This window comes from Microtus pennsylvanicus, chromosome 7 (genome assembly GCF_037038515.1).
Source record: "Microtus pennsylvanicus isolate mMicPen1 chromosome 7, mMicPen1.hap1, whole genome shotgun sequence".
Lineage (NCBI taxonomy): Eukaryota > Metazoa > Chordata > Mammalia > Rodentia > Cricetidae > Microtus > Microtus pennsylvanicus.
Window position 1 is genome coordinate 45,993,055 of NC_134585.1, and position 20,112 is coordinate 46,013,166.

The window sequence follows — 20,112 nt, forward strand, 5'->3', positions numbered from 1 at the left end:
CTCTGTGAATTCAAGACTACTCTGGGGTACACAAGATCAATGTGGAAACAAATCCAGGTGATGGTGGTCTACACCTTTAATCCCAGGACTAGGCAGTCACACCTGAAATCCCAGCACTGGAGGAAATATAAAATGGGGGGAGAGAGAGGTTTAGTCTGCTTAGTCTGCCCAGCCTTGGTAGAAATAAGACTTCCCTATTGGTTTGGCTGCTTTGCTTTTCTGGTTTTTGGGTTAAACCCTAAAAGCTATATCTAGGTCTTTATTATTCATGCTGCACAGTCCTAGGCTTAAAGTGAAGCAGGAGTAGAGGAGGGGCAAAGGGGCAGAGACCCATTAGTCCTCCCCAGCATGAGGCCAGGAGAACCCCATCTGCTTGATTCTCCTGCTGGGAGCTTGAGCTGGAGACAGAAGCATGCGAAGGTAGGTGGGGATTGATTTAGGCTCAGAGCATTTCTTACAACACAGAGAATGAGGAAATAATAATGATTTTTAAAACCCCTATAGTATGCACCGTGATGAGCTTGGACTCTGGAGCTGAACTGTGTGGGTTTGAATTTCAGCCTTCCTCCTTGCAGGCCGTCTCTGCACTCAGTTTCTGAGTCTGCAGCTGTAGCTGATGAGCATGAGGATCTAAAAAGCATCATGAGGATAAAAGGTGTTAAGATGACCAAGAGCTCAGGCAGGTGCCTGGTTTATAGGCAGGATGCAGAAACACCAGTTAGTATTTTATCCGTGGTTAGTGATTTCTCTGGTAGATCCCAGTGAGAACTGGAGAGCTACCATTGTTTCGAACAGTGACAGTGACCATAAGACTCCTGTCATCCCCAATCTTCTTGAGTCCCTGGGAAGCATTCAGGTGAACATCCTGTCTTCACTGATATATCCATCACTCACTCACTCAGAGAGCATTAAAAAAAAGCCCTGTAAGTATGCACGGTACCCTATACCTGGTCACTGCTTGTGACCTTGGGTCTGGAGACCCTTTTCCTTCCATCTCCACTCTCCTTGACCTCGAAGGTGACAGGAGACTCTCTCATGCCATCTGCCTGCTCTGTGCCTAGTGCCGAGTCTGGGACATTGTGGAGGTCACCACATAAGGTATAGAGGAGATGCCTCTGGTTGATGGAGAAGATTGGCACATGTGTGAAGACAGTCTAGGGTATACAGCAAATTCTAATGCAGCCAGCACCAATAGAAAGACCTTGTCTTTAAAAAAAAAAGTTCTCTTGGATGCCAGAGTGTGTAGTTTGAAGATGGCCGGCTGTGGGTTGAAGAACTAGCCTGTAGATGGGGCCAGGTAAGGAGGGACAAATAGTGCCACTCCCCATGAGTTTATGGGGGCCAATTACATTCAAAACACCACACATGATTCCAATCTCCAGAGTCTATAGGGTATAAAGAGAGCTCTTTTCTGAACTGAACACATATGCCACAGCAAACTCGTGATCACATGTGTGTGTGCACATGCACACACACACAGTGAAAACCTTTTGGCTTCCACTCACTACATGCAAGTCTACTCTAGGACTGTACAGAGTCCAGAGAGCCCTACTTGGGTTTTCTGGACTCATTCTTGGTAGCATGTCTTATTAGAAACAGGAGTTGGCTTTTCTGACTTATTGATAAGTTTCCAGTAGTTTATTTCCTTACACACTCATCATCTCTTTACAGACATAGCACCAGGATGTTTTCCTGGGCATTGATACAAGCACAGTGTAAAGTGTTCACTGATTTCCATGGGCATCTGTTAATACTCAGCTACTATAGTGTTCATGTTTTTAAGAAACACGCCTTCTTCAAATTTGAATATGTCCTTCGCAGTCCCAAGGGACTCATCATCCAATGGAGGCTTCCTCTGGCTTCCAGGTTGGAGAAATCTGTTAATTGTGGGGATCTGGCTGGTTCTGACCTTGAAGTCCTGCAAGGTAAAAGGCCACAATCCGCGAGAAAAGAATGTAGCAAAATAAATACAAGGAAGGTGTGTTCTGATAAATGAAAAAAAAATGTGTGAAATTTGTATCCCCTGGAGAGATGGCTTAGTGGTTAAGGAAGTGTCCCACTTTTCCAGGGGACCTGAGTTCTGTCACCACTACCAGGCAGCTCACAGTCACCTGTAACTCCTGCTCAAGGGGATCTGACACCCTCTCCTGACCTCCTCCAGGATCGGCACACACACGCCTGTGTGTGTGTGTGTGTGTGTGTGTGTGTGAGAGAGAGAGAGAGAGAGAGAGAGAGAGAGAGAGAGAGAGAGAGAGAATGTGAGCAAGTGTGTATATGTGTGTGTGAGTGAGTGACTATTAGAGAATGTATATGTATGTGTGCGTGAGTGTGTGCACATTTCAAAAGAAACAAAATATAATTTGTTTTACACACTGTGGGAAAGGGTGAGGATAATGGAATTTTCCTTCATTGTCTATGATTGCCAAATGATAGTACCCTTGTACAAGGCAAGTTTCAATATTTTATGAGTAATAAAAGTATTCACAAGCTGTAATCAATTGATTTCATTTTAAGAATTATATCCTAGTGTCTGAAATGTGAAGAGCCCACCCCTGTAATGATGCTGTTGACATATTATCCATAAAAGCAACATCAGCACATCACAGCAAGTGCCACAATTAGGGGAGCCCTCACTTTTAGGCCACCAGTGTTTTCCTTGCTGTTATGTGATCTTTTAAACAACTTTAGGTAGCTGCATAAACTCAAACAGTGGGTACTTTTTAGTTTGTGTAGCCATCTCTCAGAGAGTTGGTGCTTCTGACTTTTACTATTTAAGATAATCACAGTGAATGGAGCAGTATATGATCAGGAAATGCTCAGAAATATCAATTAGGCAAAAATTGAAGTGAACCAAATAGCTATTACAAATAAGTTTACACTGTACTATGAAGTGAAAAAATGAGACTTTAGAATTGTAGCAAGTCTTGAATATTTTCAATTTAGCTTTAAAATGATAAATGGGATTTAATCTATATGATATTTGTGTAATCAGACAGATTAAAGTTTGAGTCCCAGTCCTTCTACCAACCCACAGTGGAAAAGTTTCCTAACCTCCAAGTCCTGTCTCTTTACTCTGAGATGCATGAAATGAATGAGTAAAGGTGTATTTGGTTCTTGGTGCAGAGGAAGGAAGATGAGTTTCATCAGTGACTGCTGTTGGTCTTAAAGAAACGACTGTGTTACATGGTATTGTCTTACATGCTCCTCCCCGGCTCCCAGGGAGAAAATCAACTGTTTGTTTATTCTTGAGAAAGGGCTCTTGCTCTGCACCCCACAGTTGACCTTTAACTTCAGATCCTCCTACTTCAGCCTCTACAGTCCTACAACTGCAAGTGGGAGGCCACTGCAGCGGCTTAGGAAGCAACTTTATTAAGGTTCTACTACGGGCCAGGCAAAACCACAGAGGCTCACTTCCTGCAGAAGCCTCCTTAAGGTCCTTGAGACAGTCCAGGTGGCCCGTACAGGTGGCCCGTACTTGCTTGTCCATATTTTTATCTTAGCACACTGTGTGGAAGGTACCTGCCTGTGTACTCCTTTTCTGGACTAGATGTGTTTAATGATGGCATCTTTATGTTTCTAGCACAGGATGTAGCACAAATATAAAAGTGAATTCTGAAACAATAAAGGATGACTGAGTGAGGGAATAAAACAATAACAATTCTCTCAGAAGCATTACCCGTAGCAGACAGAAGTCTGGCCTGCATCTTTACATTACCTGTAAGAGAGGGAAGCCTGAGAGAACACCCGGCTTGCATTCTTCAACCATTAGGATGACTTCAAGGAGTTGCACATCAGCCCAACTCAGCCGATTGCCCACAAGATAATGTTGCTTGTTGTCTCTTAGTGCCTGTAATGTGGTTGGGATGGAGGAGGCAGAAGGTGAGGGCCACTCTCAAAAATTTAAGTGTTAGAGCCGGGCGGTGGTGGCGCATGCCTTTAATCCCAGCACTCAGGAGGCAGAGGCAGGCGGATTTCTGTGAGTTCGAGGCCAGCCTGGTCTACAAGAGCTAGTTCCAGGACAGGAACCAAAAGCTACAGAGAAACCATGTCTCGAAAAAATCCAAAAAAAAAAATTTTAAGTGTTACTAGTTTGGGAGAAGATTTTTGAGAAGTTAGACCTATTTGTTATCTGTTGTTGTTGTTGTTGTTTTGTTGGGGTTTTTGTCCTCAGCTAATAACATGAAATTAAGTCCCATCCCTAGCTTAATTTAAGCCTTATCCCAAATCTCTTAGGATTTCAGCTTAGCTTCAACCCTCCAGTGAGCTGAGCAGAGAAAACGGTTTAGACTCATACTCTTTCACCTCCTTTTCATCTCATCTCCCGCACCTACCCACAAGTTATTCAGCACCCTGTCTGGTGGCTTTTTTGGGCATGTGGTCACAGTCTATCCTCACCCCATCTCGGGGCAGTTTCCTTGGGTGTGCTGCTCTTTAGAAGGCTCCTGTGTACAGGGAGAATGTCCCCCTCTAAGTAGACAACCCCAAATTTTATTAGCAAGTGTTCTTTCAACATATCTATAAATATTGTGTCATATCATTTTAAAATTGATTGAATACAAAAATGGAATAGGCATCACTGGTATATATTCCAGCCCCTAAGTCCATGTTGTATTATAGACTTAGACATGGGATAAGTGTCTATAGAGCTGTTAATGCAGGTATTGACTTTTATCAACCTGGCATTCGTCAGGTTGTTCTATGTCATGATTTCCTCATCTGTAAGTGGAGTAATAACAGCGCCTCTTTCTTGGAATTAATACAAATATTAGAAGCCAGGGCTTGCAAAATGCATATGGCCCCATCCTTGGCCTTCAGTAGAGATGAGTCATCATTGTTCCTGGCTTTGTTGTTAGAAACGTTGGGACTGTCACCTCTTCTCTCCATGAGTGACGCCTCTGTGCTTCATAGTATTATAAGTGGGACTGGATTTGAAATCGTAGTATTTGAGGGTAAAGCCTTGCACTTGTGAAGGTTTTATGCTGGACTTTAATCTCTATCAGCAACACAAAAAAAAAGCAAAATAAGAAGGGAAAATAGTGGTATTAACCATCCATGCTATTGGCACTCGTTTTTAAAATTAGAAAGCAAACTATCTTAAATTACGTGCTAACTACAGATGGATATACTTTAAATACCTTTGAAAGACATTTGTACTGAGAAAGCCTGCGGTATTTAGGATTTAGAGTTTGATACATTTTGGAACAAAAGGACAGAAAATGGATTGCTAAATGTATTAAAAGAAAACTATAACTTAGGAAGGTCGGGTACCTGTAATTTGTGACACAGGCATAGTAACAAATAATATGCATGACCATGATGTGTTCATGATCAATACATGTAAACGTGGGTACTAATCATTCAGTTCTAAGCATATTGCACAACTCAGAAAAGACAATGAGGGCTGGAGAGATGGCTCCGTGGTTAAGAGGACTGGCTATTCTTCCACAGGTTCAATTCCCAGCAACCACATGGTGGGTCACAACCATCTGTAATGAGATCTGGCTCCCTCTTCTGGTGTGTCAGCATACATGGAGGCAGAATGTTGTATACATAATAAATATATCTTGGAGGGGGAGGGAAATGGGAGGCGGTGGCGGGGAGGAGGCAGAAATCCTTAATAAATAAATAAATTTTAAAAAAAGGACAATGAAATCAGTTTGCAAGTTAGTTCAAAATATGCATCTGATTTTGTTTTAAGCAAGGGTCAAGTTTTCGGCATTCTTCCCCACATCTGTCCTTAAGACAATGGATACACCAAGGAGGCAGAGCACGTGATACTGAAGAACCACCCACGTGGAGCTAGGGATGCCACTTTCAGTGTGTATTTAAGGCACACGTTTTCCAGGAAACAGTTTGCAGATGTGAGAACTGCGAAACAAAACGCAGAGTTCCTTTTTAGGCTGTCGTGTGACTCACAGAGTCCTGCTGACCTGATAAACTCTGTGAAGCTCTGGTGTTGACCAGAACATTGGAGGAACCACATTCATCCTCACGCCTCAGCGAGGGATGCCCTGGAGGATCTTATGGAGCAGGTACTATGTTACTTCAGACTTAATTAAGGCAACTGAAATTCTATCAGCACCAGAACCATAAACACTACAAGAGCTATGCATAAAATCCTTAAACACAAAATAGAATCCAGAAGACTTTCCATAGAGGCTGCAGAGAAGGCTGCAAGGTTAAGAATTCTTCCTCCTGAAGACTGGAGCTGCCATCCCAGCACCCACAATAAAAGAATCGCCCCCAGCAGCAAAGGTGTAAGCTCAGCTTTGACGTGGGTAGAGATCGAAGATCACTGCTGGCTTCCAGACTAACTGAAAACAAGAGCTCTAGGCTCAGGGATGACCCCAGCTCAAAGGAGACCTAAGTGCAGAGTGATGGAGGGTGGTATCTAATGTCCTTTTCTGGCCTCTGTATGCGTGCATAGGTGTGCACTTCTGCACGCTCACATAAACACATACACATGTGTGCACACACACAATGTGCACACCCACAAAATGTGCAGTAAGGAAGGAAGCGGAAAGAGAGAGAGAGAGAGAGAGAGAGAGAGAGAGAGAGAGAGACAGAGAGAGAGAGAGAATGGAGGAGTGAGAGAGAAACCACAGTGGAAGGAAGAAATGTCATACAAGTGAAGGCAGATGGTCAAGTTTTCACAGAGGGTTTGCAATCTTTCATCCACCAAAGGAGCTCTGCTTTTAATTTCATTTGATGGGTTTTTTTCCTCTTTCATGCAAACCATAAAATAGTCAAAGACTGTTGCTCACCTTCTCATAAACAGGAAAGAATCTTGTCGTGGCTCGATGGAGGATGTAGTCAAGATTCATCTCCTTCTCCTCCGGCAGAGAGAGGGGAAAGAACATAATCATGTCACTCAGGTCCCTGAGGCCTTCCACGTACATATCAATCCTAGAGAAAGGGAGATCATTTACAGAAGAATTACCAATACCAAGAAGAACATTCTATGAACCAATGACACATTTATTTATTTATTTATTTATTTATTTATTTATTTATTTATTTATTATGTATACAACATTCTGCCTCGATGTATGCCCACATGCCAGAGCAGGGCACCAGACCCCATTACATATGGTTGTGAGCCACCATGTGGTTGCTGGGAATTGAACTCAGGACCTCTGGAAGAGCAGCCAGTACTCTTAACCTCTGAGCCATCTCTCCAGCCACCCAATGACACATTTTATATAGTGTCTACCTCATCTGCCTGGTTACTGGGGGTTCACCAGGGGTATTGTTTCATGAACTCCAGTCAAGTATTTATACCAGCAAGTGGTTCCTTGAGGATAGTAATAAAGCTCACCGGACACAGGTGCCGTGGTATGAGCCTGGAATCCTAGCACTCAGAAGGCTGAGGTGAGAGGGTCCTGAGCTACATAGCAAAACTCTGCCCCCCAAATTAATCTGGGAAATAAGAAGAAACATCGCACCAAAGTGTTTGCGCAATGACATGTGTGTTCACATTGACGATGCAGCACTGCTATTAATAAAATGTGATGTGCTCACATAAAGTATTGAAATAACAGTCAAGTAAAACATTGAGTAAATAAATATGTATGGTATTTGCCTACTTTAATATAGTCTACATCTGGGAGAAGAGGTATCTAGGGACCTCTGTCTTGTCTAAAACCTCTCTGCATGAAGTCAAGATTCTTAATCATCTAAAACATCATTTTAAATGGCACAGAATTTGTTCCACAAGTCTCCACTTGCTGCTGCCCACAACTTTTGGGAGGCCCTGCTGGTCAGACATTGCAGTCTGCCATGGCCTGGCAGTTTTCTCCGTGCTGGGCAACATGAGGACTCTCTCCCCTGCATGTGGGTGGAGGGTGGAGGTGGTTTCCTGCTCTCTACCCTACCTTATCTGGAGAATATCTCTAGATCTGGATGGCCGACTTATCCCCTGCAGAAGCTTCCCCTGATGCCCATGTGGTAATTAGACTTGCACTAGGACCCTTATGATAGGCACCTGTTGTTTAATGCAAGTTAGGTGACACCCCAGCCCCCGTCCCCATCCATTGTATTTCCCTTCACTCTGAAATCCAGTTGAGCTGTCTCACCAAAACTGTCTCCCAGAAGGATATTTATACCATGTTCACAGGCTATACAAAGCTGTCTATTACCACTTCCCTCCCTCTGCCCTCCCAGGCTGGTGGCCAACAGACCATGAAGGAAGAGGGGACCCCACACACAGTCTGCGAGAACGAACGGAAAGACAGACACGGAAGCACAGTGACGAGAATCTTGAGGTTCCACAGAATGTCTAAGTCCTGATCTAAGGTGCATCTCTGATCTTTTTGAACCTCTGGTTCTGTAGCTTCGCCCTGAGATAGCGAGCACCCAGTGTCTGGAAGGTAGTCTTCAATTTGCGTTGCCTCTGCCTTACATTGCAATGGGGCTCAGCGATTCTGTTGAACGGTAAAAAGCAAAGATTGATGTCTTTCAGCTTCCACCAGATTATCATTTTACATTTGCAGTTAGCTTCATTTTAAGACATCCATGCTGAGAATCACAGGATTTGAGGAAGCCTCATCCAGCCACATGGAACGAGAAAGAAATGCCGGGCCATGATCATGTGTTCAAATGTCCCAGCCCACGGCCCAGATTTAAGAAAGCACTACTGCATGAGAAAGTCTGAGGACTGCCAAGCTGAGACCTCAGCTCACAGAGAGAGTGACTGTTCTGTAGCAGATTCCCAAGAGGACCACTCAGAGTGTCAGGACCACTGTGGGATTATGTAGGTATAGAGTTGAAAGTATACAACAGCATATACAAGGCTTTATCATCATAGTGGTGTATCAATGAAATCACTATGAATAAATTACCATCTCACCTTCAATTTATACACATTAGGTCTGTGACATATCTACTTTAAAACCAGTTCATGCTAAAATTAACATCAGCTCCATAGGGAAATGGCTGGGTCCATATCTGGAATGAGAGATGCCCAGGGCTGATCTGGATCCTCGGGTAAACATGCAAAGGAGTTACCAGAAACCATTATGGTAAAGTAAATTATTCTGAGGAGTCATTAGGCCCCATTGGCCAAAAGTAGGATGTTTTGAACATAAATGAGAATAGGAACTGAAATAAAATTAAATATATCAAAATGCTTAAAGGGAGAGTGATGCTAAAATGATAAATATTAATACATAAAAATAATAAAATAAAAATTGGTCTCTGTCACAGAATACAGGTAGCCCGCTCATTTGTGGAAAACAGGTAAAAATCCACCTTCAATGCTCTCTTTGTGGTATAGGAAACTATGCCTCCATGTACTAGACAGTAAATGAGGGAAAACTTTTCTAAATATAATTGCTCTAAATACTAAATGTGAAAGGAATAGTAGCATTGAGCACCAATAACTACTCATATCACTAAAAGATGAATCTGCAGTCAGCTTCTTCTTCTTCCTAGAGGAAGAGCTGTAATAGCCTTGCAACACCCCCTAGATCCCGAGTCTGATCATCTCTCCAAATGCAACTAGCAATGCACAAACATGCAAAGACAGAGGAACACAGTAAACTGAGGTGCAGCAAAACAGCCAGAAGAAACTTAGCAAAAACTGCTGGGAAGAGGGTGGTGCTCACAGCAAATACTTAATGGTAGGGCACTCTGAAAATTGGCTGTGTCCGTTTCTTTTCTTTTTTTTCTGGACATGTCTTAAAATGCAATTTGAGATAAAACAATGCCACAACAGTCACTGAAAATACAGCTCATCTTGTATTAAGAGATGGCTTTCCCCCAACAACAGTGTTTATCAAATAAACACAATAATTTTCAACTTAAAGTTGCTCCTAGGTAAGAGACAAACTTAAGGTTTAGAGATAGGCTTGCCAATCATAGAAGGCCTAGTGCTTGCTGGAACGATTTATATTATGTTTTGGAGGCCAGGGGTGGAGTGAGTTCGGGGGCAGGGCAGCTGCTATAAGCAGAGCTCGGATGAGGTGGTTTCCTAGAACCACTTTGGATTTACAGGGTTAAGTGAGCCCTATCCTCCAAATAAATGCATGAGTGGGTTTTCTTTATTTTTGTGTACCATTCCCACATGGTAGAGGCAAACATGGATTTATGAATAGCTAACACCCTCTACTAACTAAAGCCAGACAAACAACTAAAAAAAAAATTAGAACCCTATTATCAGTAGTTACCCAAATGAGTTATTGCTGAAGGTAAATATTGTGGAATGGGCTATCTTGGCATCTTCCTCTTTGGAACTGTTTACAATAGATTCTTCCAGTCAAGAACAAAAACGGGCTTTGTTTCAGTCTGTCAAGAACTATACTATGAACATGGCTTCTAGTGATGCTAAATGTTAGTGTTCTGGTTTGGGTGCTTTTGCTGTTGTTGTTGTTGTTGTTGTTGTTGTTGTTGTTGTTGTTTTGCTTTGGCTCTTGCTCTAAGTAACAAACAGTCTTTTTTTACCAGGCCTGTTCTTCCAGGTTTCTTCCATACAAGCCGTACTTCGCAGCTATGTATCTTAAGATGGCTCTTGTTTGCACCAAATTCATTCCGTCGATTTCAACCATGGGCACTTGTTCATACATCAGGGTTCCACCTTGAAATGCACAATGAGAAGCTAGATTATTTCCTGCTCACCAGAGTGGTAACTACATTTCCTTTCGTTCTAAATGCTCTATGAAATAGGACCATAGAATCCATTTATCAAAGCACTTTCTAGCACCCAAGAAGAGAAAGATGCATTCTTTAACCAAAAATTATATAGAGGGCAAAACATGACAGCTGCTGGGAGTTATGAGACTTTGGGGGGGTGGGGGGGACAAAGCCTGAGAATAATATGAACAAGTTCTCTTGTTGGTAAGGCCTGGGAGAATTTAACTCATTTTTGGCAAGGCCAATGGATAGTTCGCTGTATAATTCTGGGCATAACCCCAAAAGCCTAAGTGCTACCTGCTTTCCTTGCTTTCCTTACACAAATTGTATTGCTGGCTGCCTCAAGTTTCAGTTTTTTGGAGCCATAGATGAAATGGCTATTGCATTAAGAAAACTTTGCCCTTATGACTCTCCTCTGGGTAAGCTAGAGAAGATGTTGTTAAAAATATACAGTGATCCAGGAAGTGGTAGCACATACCTTTAATCCCAGTACTTAGCAGGCAGATTTATGTGAGTTCAAAGCCAGCCTGGTCTACAAAGTGAGTTCTAGGACAGCCAGAGCTGTTACACAAGAGAAGCCCTGTCTCAAAAAAAGAAAAAGAAATATACACTGGACCTGATTCATCCCCTAAAGCCTTGATGTTTCAAGTGTGACCATGAATTCAGGATTCTGAAGAACAGGATGTTGCCTTTCTATCGCACCTTGTGACTAGTCTGGAGGAGTCACGGTAGTTCATGACATTATTACAAATTTCCATAATTGTTCTGGAGAGAATGACTCTAACCATAAGAGTCTAAGAGAAATGCTAATAAATAGATGATATCAGGAGTTAACGGGAATTATCTAAAAACAGGGAATGAAGCAAAATCATAGAAGCCGAGCACCCTCATTTCCAATAGCTGTGCCAATACTGTAGGAGTCAACGCTATAGGAAGCAGAAAGGGGATATGAGAACAAGAAATAAGCAATGCCAACTATTAAGAGTATGGTTTTAAGTTATGTAGTTTACAGGATGGTAGGGAAAAAATGGTATAACCCCCTTAGGAGACAGAGTAGTACAGAGTGAAGACTGGATTGATCCAGTCTTGGCTGATAAGTTGATTATGAGAACTTAGATTTGACCAGAGGTAAACATTAGTCACTAGAGACAAAATTTTCTTTCACTTTGCATGATGCTGTAGTTGCAAATGCTGCCAGCTAGACACAGTGTTCTACCTGCAGGGGTGCCTACTTAGAAAACTTCCTTTGTAGCCTGCAACACTGTTTATGCTTTTAACATTGAGCATGAATCAAGTAGGTAGTGGTTCCTGTGGGAAAGTTGAGGGACAGAAGGGGAATGAGGTAAGGGAACAAATGGGCAATTATTGCAATTATTATTAGAAACTTAAGGAAACAAAAATGATTGCAAAACTATTCATACGGCCAGGTGTTGGTGGCACACGCCTTCATTCCCAGCACTTGGGAAGCAGAGGCAGGTGGATCTCTGTAAACCTGGTCTGCAAAACAAGTTCCAGGACAGGCTCCAAAGCTACACAGAGAAACCCTGTCTTGAAAAACTTAAACAAAAACTGTTCGTGCAAACTATTGAAACTGTATGAATAAAAACGGCTCAATCTGTCCATAGCCACTTGTTTGAAACAGGTGATCAGCATTTCCTTCATTCTGTCAACTTCCCACATCCATCCCAGGTCATTGGACCCATTAGGAGCAAGACTCCTAATAAATATTTGACATTTTGGATCAATTTTGAGATATTTTTGGAAATTTTGGATTCATGTAGATGCAAATCATTTCCTTGGACCAGTGTTCCCTCTACTTTCATAGTCTCTTTCCCTAGGGTCATGCCAATCATTTAGACAGCCTTTACCTTTGACCTCGGGCAGCACCCTCTGTTGTCATTCTGAGTTCAGTCTCCTTACCCATTCCTCCTCTGCATCTGGTTGTCTCCTGAAGTCTTACACTGTACCACTGTTTAGTTCTTTCTATCATTTGCCATTGCTTTCCAGATAACACACATAAATTTTGACCCTCACTCTGAATGCAAAGTCTTTCTTGAAATTTGCTCTTCTGTACATAAGCTCCCATCCAGGTGATGTTGTTTATTCTGAGCTTATATCTTTAATGTTCCCAAGATGCTTTGTAGCAAAACAAACCAACCGAGAAATCACAACAGAATAAGAAGTGTAAGATGGCAATTGTTTTTTGATTAGAAAGAATTCTGTCTCTGTCTCTCAGTCTCTGCCTCACTCTCCACATACACACCACCCCCAATGAGGGCAACGGTGGGGCTTGTCCTGTTACAATCTTTGAAGTTGGGTGGGTTGGGCCAGTCTCCTCTCATCAATTCGGATCTAACCGGGAGGCCAAACCACATAACTTACTTGGCAGAGAGAATTTAATATAAAGATGTTCATTGTGCATGGTGGTGTTCATCTGTAAACCCAGGACTCAGGAAGAGTACAGGTTCAAGGTCACTCTAAGCTACATAATGAGTTTGTGTAGCCTAGGTTACATGAGACCCTGTCTCAAAACGCCAAAACAATAAATCTTAAAAATAAATAATAAAGACAGTAACTTTATATCCTGGAAAGCTGAAAAATAACAACAGGGAGGTACCATGAAGCAACTGCAGGAAGGATCACTGCGAACTATTGGGGGAAAATGTCAAAGTCATAATTACCATAACTTGGAAAGTTTGGAGTGCATTCCTCCTACTTACAAGGTGTAATGGTCTGTCCTGTCCCTTTATGAGACAAACCCTACCTACTCCCTCCCCTGTTCCCTGGAGCAAGCAGATCTACCTTCAGCTTCCTGCCTGAGCTCCTTCCTTTCTGTCTCTCTCCTCAAGAGGCAGCTTCTGCCACTCTCCCTTCTCCCTACTTCTACCTTTCCTCTCTCTCTCTCTCTCTCTCTCTCTCTCTCTCTCTCTCTCTCTCTGTTTCTCTCTCTCTCTCTGTTTCTCTCCCTCCTTCTCTCTGCTCTTCCCCCTTTCTCCCCTTCCCTCTTTTCCCTTCCCTTCCACAACCCACTAAACAAATACTCAACCTCACTCTGCATGGTGTGCCTATCCATGTCTCTGTCTCTCAACCACCACGTGGCTCCCTGCCTGGAACCTGCTGACCCTCATGGCCTGATGCTGCACCCCTTGGAGAGCTGAAGCATTTTATTTTTACCATAACACAAGGCTCGGGATCTGCCTTCCTTACATAGAGATAGGGTCCTGGTGGTCACTGTCCACATGACTTGTACTGCACTCTTGGAATACTAGAGAGATGAGCAGAAGGGGCCTTCCACAGTAGGGGATGACCATCTCAGGTCTCAGACAACACTGGGAGTGAAAGGGTTTTCTCTCACCTTGGATTAACTTCTCAAATTCTTCACGGTTTTCAAAAAGTTTTTCTTCAAACTAAATAAGGCAAAGAACACAGAACGTAAGATTATGTTGTGTATTGTTATTGTGGAATGGGAAAGTTAATTAGGATTAAACAGCCTAATCTCCTGTTAGACCAGGACTTCAGTATGCAGGACATGGTTTTTTGCTCAGCATTCTTGAACACTTAGATGGCGTTAAGCTTGTGTGAGGCCACCTTTATTCCTGATTCCTGAAGACTTGAACTCTGAAATTCAATCACTCGATTATGGATTACAGGTTTGGGGGACTTTCACCACCTTATAAAACAAAGGACGGATACCAAAACCTACCTTCTCATTCTTTCAACATAGTAACAAAACTTTTATACTTGTTATAGAATGCTTCATAGAAAACCTATATTTAAAAGTATTTATTGCTCTTCAAAACAATGAGAGGGTTTTTGATGAGTAAGTATTGAGTTCACTTAATCTGCTATGCATGTCTCATATAAAATTTCATATTCCAAAGTAAGAATCCACAAAAATAAGATTAAAACTTATTATTAAAGTATTAGTAACCCATCTCTCTTTTACACAGAGACATACACTCCATAACTCTTTCTTCATCTATCACATCTACCCAACCTATCCAACTCTACATGACTAGATAACAAAAAGCATAATATTGATTACAGGAAGAAAAAGATAGAATGAAATAGAAAAGGGTCATCTATATGCATTGTTCCCAGAGGCATACAAGAACAGATTGGGAGTCTAGATAAAGGTGCAAAAATATAAAGGCTGGGCCGACAAAACAAATTGGTGCTCACTGAGCTGGAGGTAATGGTCCTACTGAATGTTGGCTTTCTTACTAATTTTCCTCTGTGATTCACCAGGGTGAGGAAGGTCTGGCAGAGTTAGTAATAGAGAAAGCAGGTGCTCCTTATGTCTCCCTAGGTCAGGCTGCACAATAAGGAACACTGACACTTAGCTGGCTTTATTATGTCACACTCAGTCTAGAACCGCGGTCCTCATCTGCTACCCACATTCTGCTCGGGCCCGCTCCCTCACTTAACCTTCTCTGAAAATGGTGGAGGAAAAGGTAGGGAACATTTGGTAAGATTTCTCAGGGGGTGGGCACTTGGTAGCATACTTGATGACCTGAACCCAATCCCAATATCCCACAAAGAGGAAAGAACCAATGCCCACGAGTTGTTCTCTGACACCACATGACACAAGGGCATGCACACTTCTGTACCCATGTGCGCACGTACACACACACACATACACACACACAAATTTTAAAAAGACATCTCTCTCCTGGAACTAGCTCTTTTAGACAAGGCTGGCCTCAAACTCACAGAGATCCGCCTGCCTCTACCTCTCGAGTGCTGGGATTAAAGGCATGCGCCACCACTGCCCGGCAACCAAAAAATCTACAGAGAAACCCTGTCTCAAAAAATCAAAAAAAGAAAAAAGACATCTCTATTTCTTGGGACCTTGGTTCCTTCTATTAGGGTTGAGACAGAATATACAGTCTCTATGAATTCATGCTATTTTTATATTAAAACACTCTGGGGCTGGCCATAAATTTAAAGAAAGTTCTGTAGTAATCCACCCTTGGAGATAAGACAGCATGTTTTAACTTACAGGCAGAGAGGGTTTTTTTTAAAATAAGACTCCAATAGCAATTAGAACTAATCAACAAATGGGATTTCAGTGGGGGTGGTGGGGGTGGCAGAGGTAGGCAGAGCTCTGTGAGTTCGAGGCCAGACTGGTCTACAAGAGCTAGTTCCAGGACAGGCTCCAAAGATACACAGAGAAACCCTGTCTCAGAAAGAAAAAAAAAACTTTGGAAAGCAGTGTGGTGGTTTCTCAGGAAATTCTGAATCAACCTACCCCTGGACCCAGCAATACCACTCTTGGGAGTATACCCAAGAGATGCCCTATCATACAACAAAAGTATATGCTCACCTACGTTCATAGCAGCATTGTTTGTAATAGCCAGAACCTGGAAACAACCTAGATGCCCTTCAATGGAAGAATGGATGAAGAAAGTATGGAATATATACATATTAGAGTACTACTCAGCAGTAAAAAACAATGACTTCTTGGATTTTGCATGCAAATGGACGGAAATAGAAAACACTATTCTGAGTGAGGTAAGCCAGACCCAAAAAGAGGAGCATGGGATGTACTCACTCATAATTGGTTTCTAGCTATAAATAAAGGACATTGAGCCTATAATTTGTGATCCTAGAGAAGCTAAATAAGAAGGTGAACCCAAAGAAAAACATAAAGTCATCCTCCTGGATATTAACCTTCATCAGGCGATGAAAGGAGACAGAGACAGAGACCCACATTGGAGCACTGGACTGAAACCCCAAGGTCCAAATCAGGAGCAGAAGGAGAGAGAGCACGAGCAAGGAACTCAGGACTGCGAGGGGTGCACCCACACACTGAGACAATGGGGATGTTCTATCGGGAACTCACCAAGGCCAGCTGGCCTGGGTCTGAAAAAGCATGGGATAAAACCGGACTTGCTGAACATAGCAGACAATGAGGACAGCTGAGAAGTCAAGAACAATGGCAATGGGTTTTGATCCTACTGCACGTACTGGCTTTGTGGGAGCCTAGGCTGTTTGGATGCTCACTTTACTAGACCTGGAAGGAGGTAGGAAGTCCTTGGACTCCCCACAGGGCAGGGAACCCTGACTGCTCTTCGGGCTGATGAGGGAGGGGGAGTTGATTGGGGGAGAGGGAGGGAAATGGGAGGCAGTGGCGGGGAGGAGACAGAAATCTTTAACAAATAAATAAATAATTAAAAAAAACAAATGGGATCTCATAAAATGAAAAGGCTTCTATAAATCAAAACAAACTATAAGCAAATGAAGGGGCAGCCCATGGAATGAGAGACCATCTCTTCCAGCTCTTCATCTGGCAGAAGATTAGTGTCTAGGGTACACCAAGAACTAAAGTAATCAAACGAAAGACAGGCATAGAGCTGAATAAAGAAGGATTCAGGATTGGTGTGGGCAGGGGGTAGAAAAAAAATGAATGGGCAATGGGCTAACCAAAATTAAGAATACATGAGAAAACCTTTTGGAGATTTAGTAATTAGTAAGATAACTTCAGACTACGACATTAAAAGAGTAAATAAACAGTTAGAATGGAATTACCCCATATTAGTGGACAATGCTGCATCAAAAAGACAGGGATTGTAAAAGGAAAGTCACACTGCAAGGCATGGGATGCCTCCCTACACGTTGTTGATCGAGAGGCCTCAGAAGTCTCTAAAACAACACAGGCTATCATCTTTGCTCTTGGTTACATACCATAACGGTATGGTAAACTTCATTGCTAAAGATATGGCACACTTTGTTTATAGAGTATAGAGAAATCAGTTCAAATACACTGGTGAGCCTCTTCCCCGCTAGCTAGCTTTTGCTGTACTAGAACATGGCATGCGCACCTAAAGGAAAAAAAAAATCAATGGTTTTACCCAGTCCTGGATTCTACATGCTGTAGCACCAACATGCCAAGCAAGACACTAAACTAGTGAATATGACCGTTATGTGTCATAACACAATGATATGACTGCCATGGGGTAGCTAATCGCATTCTGATTGTATTGGAGGCCTGCTCTACAGGAATGAATCTCATGACTGGATGTGTAATCCTGGTCAAATGCACATGGCTGGGAAAGTCATAGGCCTTGGGGTAGAACTTACTATTGATATTTTGCTAAACGATAATGTTATCAAATTGAAAATAAATGTTATACCCACATACTCTGGGCCACACTCTGAGCCACTCTCAACTCTGGAAGGAAGAGATAGAGAGAAAGAGAGAACTAAAAATGAAGGCACGAAGCTGGAAGGGGTGTGCTGAGGGGTATGAACATTGCTCATTCTATACATGTATGAAATTCTGAAGAACAAAGTAAGTTTATTAATTTTTATTTTTAAAAAGAGAGAGACGAAGATCAACTTGAGCTACATGTAGAAATCCTGTCTCAAAAAGTCATAAACAAAATATGTTGAATAAACAATTTTTAGTAATTTTCAATTTCATTAAAGTATGTGACAGCTACAATTTTAGTGGCAAAGGCTATGTTCTTACATATCTTTGCTATTTGTTTTTTGAGACAGGGTCGCATGCAGGCTGTGTTGGCTTTGAACATGCAGTGTCAGAGAGCATGACCTTAAACTCTTAATCCTCTTGTCTCCACCTCCCAAGTGCAGAGTTTACAGCAGTGTGCTGCTATACCTGGTTTCAATGAGCTGTTCTACACTTTTAAGTACAGTTATCAGAAGATGAGCAAGGTGGCTCCATGGGAAAAGGTGCTTGCTTCCAAACCTAACAACCCAGGTTTGATCTCCAGGATCCAAATGGTGGAAGAAGAAAGCCCAACTCTGGGGCTGGAGAGATGGCTCAGTGGTTAAGAGCATTGCCTGCCCTTCCAAAGGTCCTGAGTTCAACTCCCGGCAACCACATGGTGGCTCACAACCATCTGTAAAGAGGTCTGGTGCCCTCTTCTGGCCTGCAGACATGCACACAGATAGAATATTGCATACATAATAAATAAATATTAAAAAAAAAGAAAGCCAAACTCTCGCAAGTTGTCCTTTGCCCTCTGGATATGTGTGCCGCATGCCTCCCACCCACAAATAATAATAGTTAATGTTTAAAAATTAAGTATTTGCCTCTTAATGCTCTTCAGGCAAATGGAATTAGGTGGTGCTCTCACTAGACTGATAAGAATGACCTGAGAGAAGCTGGGAGGCAAAATGAGTCCTCCCTTCCTTTTTACTCTTCCCTCCTTAGCCTTCTTTTCCTTGCTAGTTATTGTAGAACACCATTTATACTATCTGAATGAACATAATATCTATAATAGGTCCCCACAGACTTTGAGCACTTATTTCATAAAACAAACTCACCAGCAGCCCAACATTCAAAGAGTATTTGTTGAAAGCTCCTTTTTGTTTGAAAAGAACATAAAGTTTTCTACGACTTGTAGCCAAGTAAGCTACCAATGAATAACCTGGAAAGAAAACTAACCCTACTATCGGGCATCTTACCTCCACTCCAGCTGCTGCCAAGAGCCACCGGATGGACTCCATTCTTCCTCTTCCATTGAAGTAGTGAAGCACGGGCTTTCCAGTCATACTGAGAGATTCCTGACTAGAGAGAGAGAAGAGACAGAGGACAGTCTCAGAGGAGTTTATAGAGCAGAAGCACAAGGTGAAGAAAACTTTCACTCAGAATTTTGGCCCCTAAACCAAGTTTCCCTCTGCCCTGAGACTGCCTGTACTCTGTTTCCCTCTGCCCCGAGACTGCCTGTACTCTGTTTCCCTCTGCCCCGAGACTGCCTGCACTCTGTTTCCCTCTGCCCCGAGACTGCCTGCACTCTGTTTCCCTCTGCCCCGAGACTGCCTGCACTCTATTTCCCTCTGCCCCGAGACTGCCTGTACTCTGTTTCCCTCTGCCCCGAGACTGCCTGCACTCTGTTTCCCTCTGCCCCGAGACTGCCTGCACTCTGTTTCCCTCTGCCCCGAGACTGCCTGCACTCTATTTCCCTCTGCCCCGAGACTGCCTGTACTCTGTTTCCCTCTGCCCCGAGACTGCCTGTACTCTGTTTCCCTCTGCCCCGAGACTGCCTGCACTCTGTTTCCCTCTGCCCCGAGACTGCCTGTACTCTGTTTGTCCCTGCCAACGAAGAATATCCCCACAGACTGATTTCCAAATGCCTTTCCAAAAAAAAAAAAAAACCAACTGAATAACTGATAAAGCGAAGAAGCGACAAGTTTTTGCAAGCCAACAGCTGGAAAGAATTCAAGAGCAAAGCAGACCCGCCCCTCTTCTTGTGGCAGGTGGTGCAGATCAAATGTTCTGATTCTTTCTCTTTCTCTCTTTATGTATGGATCCCTGAGGCACCAGTGCTACCGCAGTAAGGAGTTGTGAGCGAGGAGCTGAGGATTTAGAGAAACACTACACAGCGGGTCATTGGTGCTAGGAGAAGGCCATTTATTGAAGGGCGAACGTGGTCTATATATACCAGATTGCAGCACTGTGGAAAAACCCAGGGTTCTAAAGTTCATGTTATTGAATGGCCGAATCAGTTAACAACT

General features: G+C 42.8%; 1 protein-coding gene across 1 annotated transcript; it reads right to left on the bottom strand.

Moving 5' to 3' along the window:
- Nucleotides 1–1,577: 1,577 nt before the first annotated feature.
- Nucleotides 1,578–19,910, bottom strand: LOC142853717 (glutathione S-transferase-like). Its single transcript, XM_075978899.1, has 7 exons — nt 19,834–19,910; nt 19,063–19,161; nt 13,985–14,036; nt 10,441–10,573; nt 6,765–6,906; nt 3,716–3,847; nt 1,578–1,918 (listed from the first exon to the last, which is right to left on the bottom strand). The coding sequence occupies exons 2-7, from the start codon at nt 19,147–19,149 to the stop codon at nt 1,748–1,750; spliced, it is 717 nt and encodes a 238-aa protein (XP_075835014.1). The 5' UTR covers nt 19,150–19,161; nt 19,834–19,910; the 3' UTR covers nt 1,578–1,747.
- Nucleotides 19,911–20,112: the final 202 nt, after the last annotated feature.